At 40.1% G+C, this 16,825-nt stretch overlaps 1 protein-coding gene across 2 annotated transcripts; it reads right to left on the bottom strand.

The window, feature by feature from the left end:
- Nucleotides 1-867: 867 nt before the first annotated feature.
- On the bottom strand, nucleotides 868-16,621 carry Cdkn3 (cyclin dependent kinase inhibitor 3). Of its 2 annotated transcripts, none has more exons than XM_090345458.1 (8): nucleotides 16,514-16,621; nucleotides 14,206-14,288; nucleotides 12,063-12,118; nucleotides 11,461-11,505; nucleotides 8,763-8,985; nucleotides 5,905-5,936; nucleotides 3,235-3,338; nucleotides 868-1,097 (listed from the first exon to the last, which is right to left on the bottom strand). In XM_090345458.1, the coding sequence occupies exons 1-8, from the start codon at nucleotides 16,520-16,522 to the stop codon at nucleotides 1,011-1,013; spliced, it is 639 nt and encodes a 212-aa protein (XP_090201584.1). In that variant the 5' UTR covers nucleotides 16,523-16,621; the 3' UTR covers nucleotides 868-1,010. The 2 variants fall into 2 exon arrangements, with proteins under 2 accessions (XP_090201584.1, XP_090201585.1); XM_090345459.1 differs by having other exon boundaries at nucleotides 8,826-8,985.
- Between the last annotated feature and the right edge of the window lie 204 nt (nucleotides 16,622-16,825).

The raw sequence follows: 16,825 nt of genomic DNA, 5'->3' as shown, positions 1-16,825 counted from the left end.
AGAAGGCCCCAAATAGCACAAGTAATTGGAGAATTCTCTAAAGAAATTCAAGTGGAAGGGCCGGGAGTTTGGCCTAGTGGTAGAGTGCTTGCCTAACATGCATGAAGACCCAGGTTTGATTCCTTGGTACCACATACATAGAAAAAAGCTGGAAGTGGTGCTGTGGCTCAAGTGGTAGAGCACTAACCTTGAGGAAAGCCCAAGGATGGTGCTCAGGCCCTGAGTTCAGTCCCCAGGACTGGGGGGAAAAAAAATTCAAGTGGTTCTTCAGCAAGAAGTAGAGCAAAGGAAGGCTTTTAATCATCTTATGAGTACCTGAAGTACCTATGACTCTATAACCTGGTGATAATATCCAGGTGACCACTGGTACACTCTTGTCAGTACTAGTAGCTGAGACAATTGTATGTGATAGACCAGTGGGATCTGCTAAAATAAGTGGCTGTGGGGAAAGTGATTATACAAAACCTTTGTACTTATTATGTCATATGCCTACCAGAATGAAGCAGAATGTCGTAATGATAAAAATATGAAAGTATTTCCCATCTTTTTTCAGCATTACTTCTGGGTAGTAGCTTTTTTTTGGGGGGGTGCCTGTTTTGGGGCTTGAACTTTGGGTTCAGGCACTGTCCCTACAGCTTCTGTGTTCAAGGCTGGCACTACCACTTGAGCCCCAGTTCCACATCTGGCTTTTTTTTTTTAGTTAACTGGAGATAAGAGTCTCATGGACTTTTTACTGCTGTAGCTGATTTTGAACCACAACTCCAGATCTCAGCCTCCTGAGCAGCTATGATTACAGGCATAAATCACAACAGGGCAGTGCATTTCTAGAAGGAAAACTTCTTTGAGAGATGGAATCAACACAGTGAATTTTGTCAATAAAACCTTTAGGAATATCTGCACATACACATTTACATTCAAGGAGATAGCACAAGTTGTCTTATTTCTGTACAGATTATGCTAGAGGGATTTTAAATTTCAGACATGGTCATATGTAATGTATTTGAAGTTCGTCATCTTGACACAGATCTTGACAGTGAATCTCTTGATGATAGATAAGAGGCCAATTTGTCCCGGAACTCATGAAGATAGTTATATTGCTGAAAAAAAGTAAAGGGACATTGAAGTATAGTGTAGAAAACGAGTTCCCATAATAAGTATCAGGAATATAGATGTAGCAAATTATATATACATACACACATTGCTAATATTTTACATCTTTGGTAAGAAGCATTTGCAACCTAGGCAAGTTTTATCCTGAAATAAAGTTGTCTACATTTGAACAACCATTGATTTTAATTTTTTTTTTTTTAAGTTCGTTGTGCAGCTTGAACTGGGTCTGGCGCTGTCCCTGAGCTCTTCAGCTCAAGGCTACCGCCCTACCTCTTGAGCCACAGTGCCACTTGCAGTTTTCTGGTGATTAATTGTAGATAAGAGTCTCGCAGTCTTTAGTGCCCAGTCTGGCTTTGAACTGCAAACCTCAGATCTTTACTTCCTGAGTAACTAGGATTACAGGTATGAGCCAGTGTGCCTTGCTTGATTTTAAGATATCTTGAAAGATATCTGAAGGTAGCATAAAATTTGGATGAAAATTTTATAGTTCTATAGCATCCTTTCTGCTGGCAGGGTCAAATATGATTAAAAGCAAATTTACACCAAGTAAATAAGGACATTATTTTTAATAGCATTTTCCACCTACAGAATAGGGAGGAGAGATTATTTTCAGTAGTAATTAACAGTGACATGTTCAGCAAAATCTATTTTTCAGTTTATAGAAGCCCTGGTGTGCTTTTTGTGATCACACAGTCTACTTGGGAAAATTTTCATAGGCATTAAAGAAAATATTAATCTTAGCAGGTAGGCAAAGTAAAATATTTGAATATTCCCAAAGGGTAATTTTGCTGCCAGTTATTTCATAGCAATCCTAATGCAGGCCACATACTGTTAACCTCTTAGCAACAGGTTAAAACCTGTTGGTTGTAGAATGTCCAGGGTAATGGGCTGAAGCCCATATGAGTGCATGCTTCATTTTTTCCAGCATTAACAGTATAAAACATGCGTATTCATACTTTTTTGTTGTTGGTTGGTTGTAGGGCTTGAACTTGGCCTTCCAGTTTTTGAATGGTTATTTGGAGATAAAGAGTCTGCCCAGGCTGGCTTTGATCTGAAATCCTCAGATCTCAGCCTCCCGAGTAGCTGGGTTTATAAAGTGAGAGCCTCTGGTGCCCAGCTCATACATGTATTTGACCATGTGTTTCAAATAAACAAATTTGAAGCATCATTTGATTTTAACATAAAGAGTTTGTCCTTTTAATAACTCAACAGTTAAAGTGGTTCTTATATGGAATGTTTTGTGAATGACCTGTCTTAAATAGCCTTGACAATCATGTTACTTGATTTTAGCAGTAATTGTAATGATTTACTGGATAATACATTCCTGGGAAGATGGGCTCTTAATCTCTGCCTAAGGGCTATGATTCTTTTAACACCTACTCTTCTGTGTATCTAGTGGAAAGCTAGACAGGGTTATTGGGGAAGGAAGGCCATACTAGCTTTATAGGTCTAGAAATCAAGTGAAACGGAAGAGCTGTGTTGGTAACAGTCTACAATAATATACTTGGCATTGCTCCATGCAGTTTCTGATGTGTTTGCAGGAGTCAGCTTTGTGAGCCAGTGAAGTCATTTGACACATTGGGGGACAGACATGGTTCCACTTGCTGTCCACAGTTACCTGCCTGTACTGATAATTCTGGCTGGCCCATAATGAGGTTATAAATGTCCAAATGGTCTTTGGCAGGAAAAAAAAAAAGTTTCTGTCCCTATGTAGAAGATGCCACTTTAGTTATCCACATAAGAAAAAAAAAAACAAAACAACTGTGACTTTATCTTTGTTAAGCAACTCAGTGGCATAGTAGGATCTTTAGATCTTTCCGAAAAAAACACCTACCCAAGAAAGTACCAAGTTTATAGCAATCATCCAGCCCGTTCCAACTGAGAGGATCTAGTTCCAGAACTGACAGGGACAAAAACTAAGCAGTAGTACATCCTGGAAGAGGAAGGTGGGAAGTTTAACATTTTTCATTATTTTGCTTTTTAAAACACTGTGGGCTTTTGCAGATTTGTAGGTTCTGTTTAAATGCAAATTAAAAAAACAGCTAGGTCTGAAGTTTTCGCTGTGGTAGTCTGGCCGCCATTATGCTACCCTACTAAGCAGTCAGGAACTGCTGAGCTCCTTACTTTAATGGTCTGGATGGCTCCAGATCCTCTTACATCTCGCAGGCTGTCTATTGCTTGCTGCGGTGAGACTGTGTCAGACAGGTACAAGAGGAGACAAGCGGCTACTAAGAGAATAGGACATAAAAACAATTGTTACGAAAAGACACCAGTGAAAGAGTAAGGCATTTGATGTTCAGGCTTGTCAGTTTAGTTAGTGTAACTATTCCAAACGAATCACCCGATTGGGTGCTTTTTTAATTTGTGCTTCTGATATTTTAAGTGACTGGCTGATCTGAAGTTCAACATGATGGCCCCTGCTGACTGCTTTAGTAGGCATAATTCATATACTAAACACTTCCAGTTACACTTAAGTGCATTTTAGTATATTTTCAAACAATGTACGATCATTATCATGAATTTTAGAAGTTCATAAATTTTAGAAGTTTATGAAGAAGTTCCCGCTTAGTGTGGTGGTCCCTACTTGTAGTTCCAGCACTTGGGAGTCACTGGTAGGATTGCCAGGTACATAGCAACACCTTTCTCAAAAAAGCAAAAACAAAAGGCACTATACCATTCTACTAACATCTCATCCTATCAGACGTCAGCCTCTGCGTCAAGCAACCACTGGTCAACTTCTTGGCTCTATAGATAATAACTTTTGGGGATTCTGCATATAAATGGAATCAAACAATTTGTGGCCTTTTGTGACCTTTTTTTTTACTTGTTCAAGGTTCACATTGTGTCATGATCCATTTCATTTTATTTTTATGTCTAAAAAATCTACAATATGGATCTACCATATTATGTGTATGCATCAGTGGATGGACAACTTAGAATGTTAATTTTTTTAAATTTGATTAATGCTGCTATAAATGCTTCAAGTTCTGTCTTGTGAGGGTCTCACTATGTAGTTCAGGCTGGCCTCAACTCATAGTCTTTGTCATTGGCTTCTGAGTGCTAGGATTACAAATGCCATTGTGCTTAGCTGTTTATAGGTTTTATATTTCACTTTTTTTGGTCTATGTTCCTATGAGTAGAATTTCTGAGTAGTTAGATAATTGTTGCAGTGTTTGAAAATAGCCTCATAATTCCACCAGTGGTGAGGGTTCCAGTTTCTTTGCATCCTAACGCATATATTATGATATATATATATATATTTTTTTTTTCCCTGCCAGTACTAAGATGTGAGCTTAACTTGCCAAGCTGTTGATGCTGCTAAGCATGCCAGGATCCTGCTTTTCACTGGTGATTTTTGGGATCCGCCTGGATGGGACACCTGAGCTGATCTACTTACGTTAGGCTTCCTGTCATCACTGGGATCACAGGTGTATGCTGCCTACCAGGTCCAGCTTCCATCTGCAGAGAAGGGATCTCACAAACCTGTGTGTCCAGGCCGGCCCTCTGCTCTCATCTTCCCACACCCAGCTGCCTGTGTAATTTTTGATAACAGCCAAGTGCCACTGCACCCAAATATTGGTTAAGAGGAGAATCTTAAATCTTACTGACTTTTCTCTTTGTGCTAGCCTTGCACCATGGTCCTTCTGTTTTCATCCTCCTAACTAGCTAGGATTACAGGCAGGCATGAGCCATGGGTATCTGGCTTCAATTTTTATTTATTTATTTTTTATTTTTTGTTGGTTGCGGGACTTGAACTCTGGGCCTGGGCACTGTTCCTGAGCTCTGTAACTCATGGCTGCAACCCTACCCCTTGAGCCACTGCACCACTTCCAGTTTTCTGGTGGTTATTTGGAGATTAGAGTCTCACGGACTGGGCTGGCCTTGAACCGTGATCCTCACATCTCGGCCTCCTAAGTAGCTAGGTCAGGCGTGAGCCACCATGCCCAGCTTATTTTTTTTTAAAGTCACAGCCATCCTAAAGGGTATCAAGTAGTATCTACTATGTATTTTTGATTTGCATTTCTCTGGTGGCTAAGGGTGTTGAGCACCTCTTATGTGCCTACTGGCCATTTTTTTTTGGGGGGGGAAGAAATGTTTACTTAGATCCTTTGCTCAATTAAAAAAACTTGAGGCTGGAGATGTGGCTTACTGGTACAATGCTTGCCTAGCATGCATGAAGCCTTGAGTTTAATTCCTCAGTACCACATACACAGAAAAGGCTGCGAGTGGCACTGAGGCTCAAGAGGAAGAGCACCAGCCTGAACCATAAAAGAAAGAAAGAAGCTGCCTTTTTCTAATGAGTTATTTAGGTACTGTATGTAATCCAGATCAAGTCCTTTATCAAATACATGGTTTTGTTTTGTAAGCAGTCTTTTCATTTTAATAGTGTCCTTTGAGATGCACAAGTTCATTTGAATCCTGTTTCGCAATGAAAGGAGTAACTTCCTCCAGTGAGACATGTTATCAGTTTTTTTTTTTTCATAGCACATTTTTTGAAAAAGTTTTTTAAGTTAACTTTTGGTAAAGAACCTTGGCACTTACGTTATCCATTACCTCCCCAGGGAGAGTATTAGCAAAAACGCAGGTGCTAAGACCTTTAAGTGGTGTTATATAGAATCCTGCAAAACAAAGCTGAAAATACCTCTTGCTGCCACCGTGATGTTCAGGGCCTTAAGCAATCCTTTATGTCTTGGCAGACATACTGTCCTTTGTCTCATTTCAGTATAAAATGAGCTTATTGCCAGGGGTTTGCCTACTTGGAGGTTAAATGAATAATGAAAAAACAGTTCTTACCAAGACAGGATCTCCCAAGGCCTCCATAACAGCTGAAAAGGAAATACAGTTTTCAAGTTCATACGTTTTCTTTCCATTCTAAGTTACAGTCACTTGCTCTTCCTGCTAGATATTTCTAATGTTCAGCATAGCGCCTCACTTACAGAGACTGTTTAAGTAACCAAAAGCCAGAGGTGCTTATTAATTTGTGGGGAGGTATTATGAGTACCTCTTAATGGGCATGGTAGGAAAAGCCTTTTTTTGTCCTCTATGCTCAAGATCCATAGTGAAGAATGAAACATGCTATTAATCATAGGAATTAGACTTTACTTACTACCTACTTCATTTTCCTGTGTTTGTAAACAAAACCTTACCAATTACAGAGTAAGTAGTCTTCACACAATAGTCCTTTCACTTATTTCAAAAACCTGTACAGTGAAGGGCACAGATGAAGAAATGAATGTTGGCTGCTTTTATGTAGCATTGTGAAGAAATGAACAAAATTGGGGTTTTAGAAAGATGAAGTTCTAGCCTCAAAGTTTCAAAATCATTCATTTACATCATTTTCAAGAATCCTTTCTTGACTTAGAGTATCCAAACTTAGTACTGATGACTTACCATGAACTCAATCACCGTATTATATTCCAGGTAAATCTAGATATGTCTACTAGAGTGTGTCAGCTAAAAGGCCAAACAGGCACAGACCTCAGAATTGCAAAGTGGCCCAAATGTAAGCTTGTTTCAGAGAGATCAGGATCTACCATATACATGCAGAGAAATGCCCATCACTTTAGTAGGTTTCCTCAAGATTAATACTACTTTATACCTTTTCATCATCCATTTGATTACATCCTACTCATCTTCCAAACCCAGCTCAAATGTCATTTTCTGAAATGTCTATGTTTCTACCGAACTGTCACTGTCCTGTGTGGTGTGGTTTTATTTCACTTGTGTTTAGTGCTGTTAGCTTTGGATTCCTTGTAGTTTCACCGTTTGTAGGTGATTTAGGTTCCGCATGTTCCTTGAAAGAATATGCTGAGGCCTGGGGGAAGACCTGGAGGTCAAAAGACAGGCTGAGATCCTTATCCCAGGTACCTGGGACTGTGACCTTATTCAAATTAGATCTTTGCATATGTAATCAGATGGGTGCTAACCTGATGCATTTAGTGTCATTGTTAAGACAAACACACTAATGAAGATAAAGACACTTGGGGTGAGTGCCATGATGACAGCAGCAGACTGGAGTGATACAACTTGTGCCAAGGAATGATAGGGTAAATACACATTACTAAAAGCCAGGAAGAGGAAAAGAAGGATTCTACACAATCTCAGAGAGATCGTGGTTCTGTTGACACCTTGATTTTGAACTTCTAGTCTCCAGAAGTGGAGGAGAATCACTTTCTGTGTTTATAAGCCATCTACTTTGTCCTCCTGTGTTTAAGAGACAAGGAAATAATGTAATACAGTAGGTAAACTACCCTTTTATAAAGGGTAGGAAAGTCCTGGCAAAACTAGTGAGCACTGGTAGTATATGTGTAGAAAATCCATTTATGGCCATACAAACTAGTAATTGTAAGACAACTTTGAAAACTCTAAAACAAGATAGATCCGATCATCAGATTTCTCCTGGCCTTTTAAAAATGGGAGCTGAAGCAGTCTAGTTAGGGAAGATCACCTATCTGGCTATATTGTTTGTATTCTCTTCAAACATTGGGGCATCTAACTTGCTAGAACCTGCTAGAGTAAAGTTTAAGATTTATGTTGGAACCTGCTAGAGTAAAATTTAAGAGAGATGTTGGCTGAAATTACTCGAACTAAGTGCTGTAAAACTAAGGTGGATGCCAGGCATGGTGGCTCTCACCTATAATCCTAGCTTCTCAGGAGGCTGAGATTTGAGGATTGCGGTTCAAAGCCAGCCCAAGCACTAATGAACGTGAGATTTATCCCCAATTAACCACCAGAAAACTGGAAGTGGTGCTGTGGCTCAAGGAGTACGGCGGTAGCCTTGAGCTGAATATCTCAGGGACAATGCCAAGGCCCAGAGTTCAAGTCCCACGACTGACAAAAAACAACAACAAAAGAAACCCTATGGTGGTTACTTGCATAGTTTGTATATATTTACTATAAAATCTACTACAAAACAGTGGCTCCTTAGGTATTAGTAGTAGTGGTACCTGCCCCTTATTCCAAAGAATAAATGGCTTATAGGGATACAAAGTGAACAACATCAGTAGTGAAAGACAGACACTCGCTCTGCATGTCTGCCTTCTGGCACAGCACTTATTAATTATGCTCATTTTTGTGATGCTCGAATTTACTGTCCATGGCCACTCCTATGTCCTCCAAGCCTTAACTTATTTTAGTTGATTGTAAACACTCCGATCAGCAACTTGTATTTTTGTAGCCACTGACAATTAATGAGATTTTTATTTCATTCTGGTAGAAAATTTAGATATTAGATGTAAATTTCAAATCATAGATTTTCAAGATTGCTTATTACTTAAAGGTATTTTCACCTTATGTGTTTTTAAAACAATTGACTTTGCTAATAAAAATAAGCAAGTGATAGGCTAACACATATTAGCAACTAAGACAATATATAACAAGAATAAGGCTCCACCCTGTTGGTGGCAGTGCTTGTCTGTGGGGCTCGGGGTGTTTCCCCAAAAGGCCACTAACAAGCTCATTATTTTACTTCTAAAAATTCCCAGTCTACTGCTTTTCTATCCTTCCTCTTGACAACCACAGTAGTTAAATGAGTGCTGTCCCTTTATCAGGGCGCATTATGCCCTTCTAATCCTTTTGACAGAAAGAGGGGTGGGAAGTTTCTGAGCAAGGAGACACCTCTTGGGTAGCATACGGAGAAAAGGAGAACATACTGTATTAAGGTTTTGCGGTTGTTTTTGAGGCAGATTGCAAGCTCCTCCATTATTTCCCAGCACCTGTCTATGTCAGGCGTCCCTCCATCTGGGATCGGATGGTGGTGAGTGATAATTCCATACTGCTGGTAGAGGTCCAGAAGGTTTGGGACTCTATATTTTGACAGTTCCCCTCTGGTGCAGAAAACAAATATGTCCTGTATACCATAGCTCCTTAGTTCTTCTGTCAACAGAACAAGATACATGCAGACATCCAGCATCAGATAGGATAAATGTAAACATGAGCAAGTAGCTAATAGGGAATGACATTCTTCAGCCACACTAAGAACAAGTGATAATTTGTATATTTGAAATGCCTATTGAGGACATCTGAACCAATAGATGATTAGAATTAAAACACACTGATTTATAAGTCAAATGCTTTCTACTGAATTTCAAGTCAATTACATTTCTGTTCTTGCATAAAAAGGCAATAGATGCTGCTTTAAAATAAACTTTTAAAACACATTATAAATAAGCTGTTGAGAAGGAATGACACGTCTCCAGCTAAGGCTCTTTCATGTAGATGCATGCTGCCACACCACTGGGAATTTAATTGTATGGACTAGGGCTCTCAACAATGAAGCATTAATTCTATTAAATTTCCTTGGGTTAGTTATTTTTGTTTGCAACCATATGAGCTATGAAATATGCTACAGGAATCTATACTCTAGAACTTCCTTGTGGCAGTATTTTCCCTGAAGTATATGGGTCAGAACAAATAATGCAGGCCGATCTTGAAACTCCATTCAAGGACATTTAGGACAGCTTTTCCTTCCCCTTCCCTCTTCTTCCCTCCCTCTTGTTTGAATTTAGGAGTCTCATGCTTGTTCAGCTTGTTTGCTCTGCTAGCACTGTACCAGTTGAGCCATGCCTCCAGCCTAGGTTTTGGTGCGGTGCCTTTGCTGCCTTATACACATTCAGCATGACAGAACATTTCCATTTGGAGTAAATATAATTTGAATAATTTTTTTCAAGACCAATTTTGTACATTTTGGAATGGCTACTCTGAGAAAAATGTCTTCCATCAAAGTAGTTTTCTTCCTATTAATCTTGTTAATCTTGAGGGAATTGCTTTTTTTTTTTTTTTAAGTTTCCATTTTGGCTAAGTGGCTTGGCCCTGTTAATTAGGTACATGCCTTTCCCCCTGTACTATAACTAAGAATTCCTATTAGAAGCTCCTTGAATTTTAATTACATCCTGTTAATTCAGCCACAGTCCTTCTGCAAACTGTGAATCTAAATTCAGCCAATGTAAGAAGGGGGGTGGGGCCTGCTGGACTAGGGATTAAAAGGGAATAGCCTGTCTGCTCTATGTGCTTGTTTGCCAGATTACTGGCTGATGACACACCCTTCTGCAGAAGTAAACTTCACCTTGCCGCGAGTTCCTCTCCAGTTGGTGTCCTTATTATGTGACATAGCAACATCCTGAGCTATTTCTAATACTGCCTATTTAGTATCTTCTATGAAAGAAGTTGCTCATTGAGAAAAGAAAAAGTTTTTTTTTTCAAGGTCTTAAATGGACTGTAAGGTATAAAACATTTTGAGACCTGGACAATGGCAGTTCAAAGCCAGCTCAAGCAGAAAAGTCCATGAGAACCCATCTTCAAAATAACCATCAAAACTCTGGACAGGAGAAGTGGCTCAAGGGCTAGAGTGCCAGCAGAGCTAGCACTAGTGTGAAACTCACGCTGTTCCCCCAGCAGAATAAAATAGCAATGGTCAACTCAGGTATTAGCCTGCTTTAGATTTTTAGGGGAAGGAATCAAAATAAAGTACTAGCAAACTGATATTTTGAAACAACCAGAAAAAAGTTAAGATTTAAAAAAATCCATACTGATCAGAATCCAGCAATATATACATTTTAATTTTCTCTATGATAATGATGGTGGTGATAAGTACAACTGAGATATTCCAAAGCATTCGGAATAGTTTGAAAGTTCACATTTGGTAATATTACATACTGTATAAATTGCCCATTGTGACAGATTATGACTCTTCTTTTTCTTTTTTGCCAGTCCTAGGGCTTGAACACAGGGTCTAGGCACTGTCCCTGAGCTTTTTTGCTCAAGGCTAGCACTCTACCACTTGAGCCACAGCTCTATTTCCAATTTTTTCTTTATGTGGTACTGAGGAATTGAACCCAGCGCTTCATGTATGCTAGGCAAGTATTCTACCACTAAGTCACATTCCCAGTCTTAGATTATGAATCTTAAAGCTGCTGTGTTAGGAACATCCTGACACGGCTGCTAGCTTTCTACATTTTCTGTCAATCAGGAACAATTTCATTCTGCCCAGCCTAAATTTCCTACCTACCCGAATTCCTTGACTACTGCAGTTAAAATGTGTAAAGATGTGCAAAGAGCTGCACGACACAATGTGTCAGTTCTCTAATACTTTCTACCTCTAACATATTCTAATCTCAAATGCAGTTTCTTCACGTAACTACAATAGTCAGCGAAGAGCAAAGTCATGTTTAGATACATGACCAGTTCTCTGACCTTCACATATACCTCTCCATAGGTTACAACAAGTTGAAAGCTTAAAATGTCACAAAGGACTGAATACTTACTTTGCTTGAGAAAATACCACAATTCATTCCTTTTTGACAAGGATTTTAGCTTTAACATATTATTAAGATTATGTCATATTTCACTTACCTGTATCTTTGTGAACATTTCTTCTAACATCTTTAAATTTACAACCTATAATCAGTAATGAGGCAAGCAAAAAAGTCAGTTTTTGGTCATATGAATGCAAATAGCTATTTTAGAAAACCATTCCAAGCCAGGTGCAGTGGCTCACGCCTGTAATCCTAGTTACTCAGGAGGCTGAGATCTAAGGATCACAGTTCAAAGCTAGTTGGCACTAAAGTCATGAGACTTCTCTCCAGTTAACTACTAGAAAACTCGAAGTGGTGCTGTGGCATGCTCCTGGCCCCTAAATTTATTTGTTCTGTATATTTCTGTAGCAGGTAACTGGCTGGAGTCCTCAGCTTCATTTTTCTTCCAGAGTTTAATATAGAGTTTCTATTAATACAGGGAAATTAGAAGTATGGAGCTATGAATACTATAGATCTAGAAGAGTGGTTCTATGATCCTTTGTGAAGGCTTCTAAAAATCACTTCCCAATGCTGGTCTATGAAAGCCTCTTATTGCTTATTGTACAGAATGATGGGTTAGCATGGGTTAGCAGGCAAAAAGAAAAGTCCCTCAAGTTGTCCTAAATATATTATTAGAAAGCCAGTTGTAGTGTTACTTACCTGGAAGAGCACATAAACCGAGAAACTGAGAACAATTTATTTGTGATAGAGGTAGCCTGAAAAGAAAAGTTTATGATGTTTAGTTTAGTTTTTTAAAAGTCATAAATGGAAATTCAACTTAATCCATATGAGGACTTTCCACTGGATAGGCATGTTTTATTTATTTATTTTTGGATAGGTAGGTTTTAAATACATGTTTTAGAGAAGCCACAAAACAAAAACAGAGTTCACTATCAAAAGGTGTGTCACAAAAGTGGACTAGAACAATTAGAGGTTTTCAAACAGGAACTTACTTACTCGATTAAAATGGCAGATTAATTTAAATTCACCTTAAGGATAGAAATGTCTAGACTTCCAGTAGTATATCCAGTATACCTCTTACCTTGCAGTATTTTGTATACTGAGCTATTGTGTATTGCAGGCAGCTGAGTGACTCTTTCCTGAAAAGCTCCAGGATCAGATTTACTCTCAGATTTCAGAAGTTTTAGATTTTGGAATATTTGCATAGAATTTACCACTTGAACCTCCTTAATCCGAGTATCCAAAATCCAAAATGCTCTAAGACGTTTTGGATTTTTTAGTGTATTTTTATATTACTATTGTAAGATTTTTTTGTATCAGTACCTTAGCAGATATAATTTTATATAATAAAAAAACATAGGCTATCCATTTCTTTCTTTTTTTTTTGTCGGTCATGGGACTTAACTCTGGGTTTGGGCGCTGTCCTCTGAGCACTTCAGCTCAAGGCTACCACTCTAGGCCCTTGAACCACAGCACCAATTCCGGTTTTCTGGTGGTTAATTGGAGATAAAAGTCTTACAGACTGGGCTGGCTTTGAATTGTGATCCTCCGATCTCAGTCTCCTGAGTCGCTAGGATTATAGGTATGAGCCACTGGCTCCTAGTTTATTAATTTCTTCTTATAATTGATTTTGGTCAAATGAAATAATTCCAAGTCACAATCCCAGCATGCAGATTTGAGGGACAGAGGTTCACCTTGTTGGCAAGCCAAGAGATGAATTAGAAGAAACAAGAGACATCATACAACTACCATCTGGCAAAAATTAGTTGTGTTTCTGAGCTTAAAAGGTAGCTTCAAGCTGATGGCAGAGGCCTGTAATCCTATCTATTCAGAAAGTTGAGATGGGAGGATTAAGGTTCAAAGCCAGAGCAGGAAAGTCTGTGAAATTCTTATCTCTAACACATGCCCAGAAAATTGGAAGTGAACCTGTGGTTCAAAGTGGCAGAGTGCTAGCATTGACTGAAAAGAGCTCAGGGACTAGGCCCTGAGTTCAAGCCCCATAACTGGGCAAAAGAAATAATGGTGGCTTCAAGGGGAAAAAGAATGGTAATTATATTCAATAACAAGATAAAGGAACATCAGAGACCAATACATAGTACTCCTTTTCTCTTTCAGTAGGGGATAGTGCTTTCCTGAGGAAAGATTATTTGAATGCTAGTTGTAGAGCATCTGGTAAAACCATAAGCCAATTGCTCTGACTTGGCAGCTGATCTTCTGTAGATGCATTTTGATTATTGTATCAATGTAGATTTTTTTTATCTTAAACAGTCTGCCAAAAGATGCATTTCTATGACATATAATTCCAAGTATTAGCTAGGATTTAACTTAAGGATAAATGATATGCTATTTTTTTTGTCTTAAAAGGATATGTACATTTTGGTAGGAGATCATTTCAAAGTCCTACCGTCTACACATTACTTGCTTTTACTAAAGTTTTTCTCAATGTCCAAAGGAGAATTTTAAAAAGGGTTTATTCTATATCATATATAGTAAATAAATCTGAGGAAATCCTTTAAAGATTAAAATTGTATTATCAGAGGAGTAGCACTTAATATTTTTAACTATGTTCACTACAGTGCACAATTATTATGTGACACCAAATATTTTAGCTTTTTGTTGATCAAAAGGGCTTACAGGGCTGGGAATGTGGCTTGGTGGTAGAGTGCTTGCTTAGCATGCCTAAAGCCCTGGGTTCAATTCCTTGGTACTACATATACAGAAAAAGCCGGAAGTGGTGCTGTTGCTCAAGTGGTAGAACACTATCCTTGAGAAAGCTCCAGGACAGTGCTTAGGCCCTGAGTTCAAGCCCCAGGACTGGGGAAAAAAAAAAGTGCTAACATACCAAGAAATCTGAATTGGAGTCTGTTCATCTTCACCAGGCTCTTCATCTGAGGAGTCAAATTCACTTGCTTGTATTGAAATAGGCTTCAAAAGAAGAAGTTATGTTAAATAACTGTAAATAATGCTTATACTATTTTAGCATAGGCAGTCTTTGCTTAATGACCCATTTATTTCATATTTCCAATTTATTTGGCATCGGTCTTGAGTACTAGATCAATAATGTCAATAAGTGACACCGTATTTACTAGCCTATTAATAATCATAGCTCTGCATAATGGAAAGAGAGTTGGTCTGGGAACCAAGAAATGTGGCTCCTAGTCCTGACTCTGGAATACTTCAGTTAATCCTGGATCTCAGTTTTCCTCAGGTATGAAGGGAAAAAATTCATTGATTCATTCACAAACTTTTCTTGAACACTTTCATTTGCCAAACCCTGGAACTGCAACCATCCATAAGAATACACAACCTGCCTCCAGGGCAGTTTGGAGGGAGAAGACGTGCATAGATGGGCGAAAGGTTTAAGTACTAAACTGAAACAGAAACCATGTGTTGTGGAGCCCAGAAGGAAAGGAATGACCACTTAGGGTGCTGCAGGTTTCACAGGGATGGTTAAACTGGTTAGAAAGAAGAGCAGGGTATCTCTAGGCAAAGGGGAAGACCATTAAGCAAATTCGGACAAAAAGGCTTATGAATTCAGGAACTGTGATGTCTTGGACATCAGGAAGTGTAGTTTTACTCATTCTGTCTCTCAAAAGACAACCCCCATGGAGCATAGCAGCTTGGTGATATGAATTCCTGAACTAGAAAAACAGAAAAAAATGGAGATGGCTTTTGTAGGCTGTTTAAAGCAGAACTGAATTCTGGAGGTGGCAATTCTATGGAAGATTTCCATACTCCTTGTTGGGGTAAATTAATATTGTTTTGTGTGCCAGTACTTGGGCTTGAGCTCAGGGTTTAGATGCTCTCCCTTTGCTTCTTTGCTCAAGGCTGGTGTTCTACCATTTCCAACTTTTTGATACTCCAAGTGGAGTATCACAGACATTTCTGCCTGGAATGGCTTTGACTCTCGATCCTCAGATCACAGCCTCCTGAGTAAGCAGAATGACAGGTATAAGCCAGCAACACTTAGCTCCCTGTTGGAATTTTAATGGATTAAAAAATAAACATATTCTCTGTTGTTAGAAACAGAAATTAGACTTTGGAATATATGTAAAAGTTGGTTTTATTGAGTTTCAAATGCAGCTCAAAGTTTCAACTATAGCTCAAGATTATAGTTCACAGAGCTTGCCTGTGCTATGAAATCAGACAGAATGATCTGCCCAGTTACAGATAGTGAACAACAACGCGGGGCTCTCGAGTCATAGAGACTAGATCAGAAGAGCACTTTCTGGTACTTCTCTTAAGGAAAGATAAGACGGAGCTAAGTTCAGTTTCTCCCACACTTGGAGATCAGATAACTCATTCTTCCCCTCAGGGCCATGACAAGTGGAGAAGGAGGCCAGAAGTGAAAGACAGCTGACTTCTTTCCACTTGAAACAGGGATTAGCGAGTGTAGCCACCAAATGCCCTGCCTAGCTGGGAAGCTGTGTTCTATGGGGGTACTGTGGGTTATCTGGCAGAAGCCAGTTTAAGCCATGGATTTCAATCAAGAGAATCCTCAAGAAGGAGAGCCAACCTTGGAGGCAGGGGGTTAGAATGGATTTCAGCTTCTGGCCAACGCTCTGTCCCCCTCCCTAATTTTGTTTTCTAGCAATTTCTATGAAATAAGATTTAAAATTTCTCTTGCCAACCTCACCCCCACCCCCAGCCAGGTGTGTAGAAATCTGAATAAGCAGGTCGCTCCTGCTTTCCCCAAGTTCCAGGGACGGGGAAGCTTAGGGCAGGGTCTTGGCGCTGGGTGGCTTTGACAGCAGTGATGTGGCCCACAGCCAATACAGCATTAGTGCTGAATGGATCCTTCTCGACGGGTGTCGCCCTGCGCGGGGTATCACGTTAACGTCTCCCCGTGCCTCAGTTTCCCAGGTAAAACGGAGGTCTGTCGGCTTTGGCTTGGGATCCGTCCCACAGTAAACAGGTGACAGCCCGCAGGAGGCGCCCCACTTGTCCTCTCCCCTCCCCGAGGGGTGCCGCTCCTTCCCGGAGGTCACTCCGCAGCCAAGCACCGCCTCTGCCATCCCTCGGGCGGTTGCTGCGGCGACTCCGGCGGCGACAGGGCACCGGCGGCCCGCCCATTCTAAGAGCAGGCTGTTGGGTCCGCTCTCGTTCATGCAGCATTGCTCCTACAAACTCCGCCCGCCCGTCGGACTCACCGGCTTCATCGCTGGCTTGCGGAACACTCCAGCGGCGTTGCCTCCAGTAGCTGTGTCCACACTACGGCTGCCGTCTCCACCGCGGTAGCTAGCGGCTGCAGCCCCGCGCTGAGCTCGCCCCTTCTCTCAATTCATTGGTGCATCCTAATTGGGGGTGGGGCGAAGCGTCTTCCAGCAACCAATCAGACTGTCTCTCTGCTTCTTACCCCGCCTCTGGGTGCTCGAGTTCAATCTCCATCCGCTTATTGGTTCCTAGGAAGCCTTTGAAAGACGCGCGGGAGGTAGCCCTTGTGGAACGTTGATTGGTTAGAG

The sequence above is a fragment of the Megascapheus bottae genome, chromosome 14 (assembly GCF_031878675.1).
Source record: "Megascapheus bottae isolate mThoBot1 chromosome 14, mThoBot2.hap1, whole genome shotgun sequence".
Classification (NCBI taxonomy): Eukaryota; Metazoa; Chordata; class Mammalia; order Rodentia; family Geomyidae; genus Megascapheus; species Megascapheus bottae.
This window is presented reverse-complemented; position numbering and strand designations above follow the sequence as displayed.

Coding starts and splice junctions, on each gene's coding strand:
- Cdkn3 (XM_090345458.1), bottom strand. Junction 8,986..11,460: donor AAATGTTCACAAAGATACAG/GTAAGTGAAATA, acceptor TTCTGTTGACAG/AAGAACTAAGGAGCTATGGT. Junction 3,339..5,904: donor CCTTGGGAGATCCTGTCTTG/GTAAGAACTGTT, acceptor CTATTCTCTTAG/TAGCCGCTTGTCTCCTCTTG.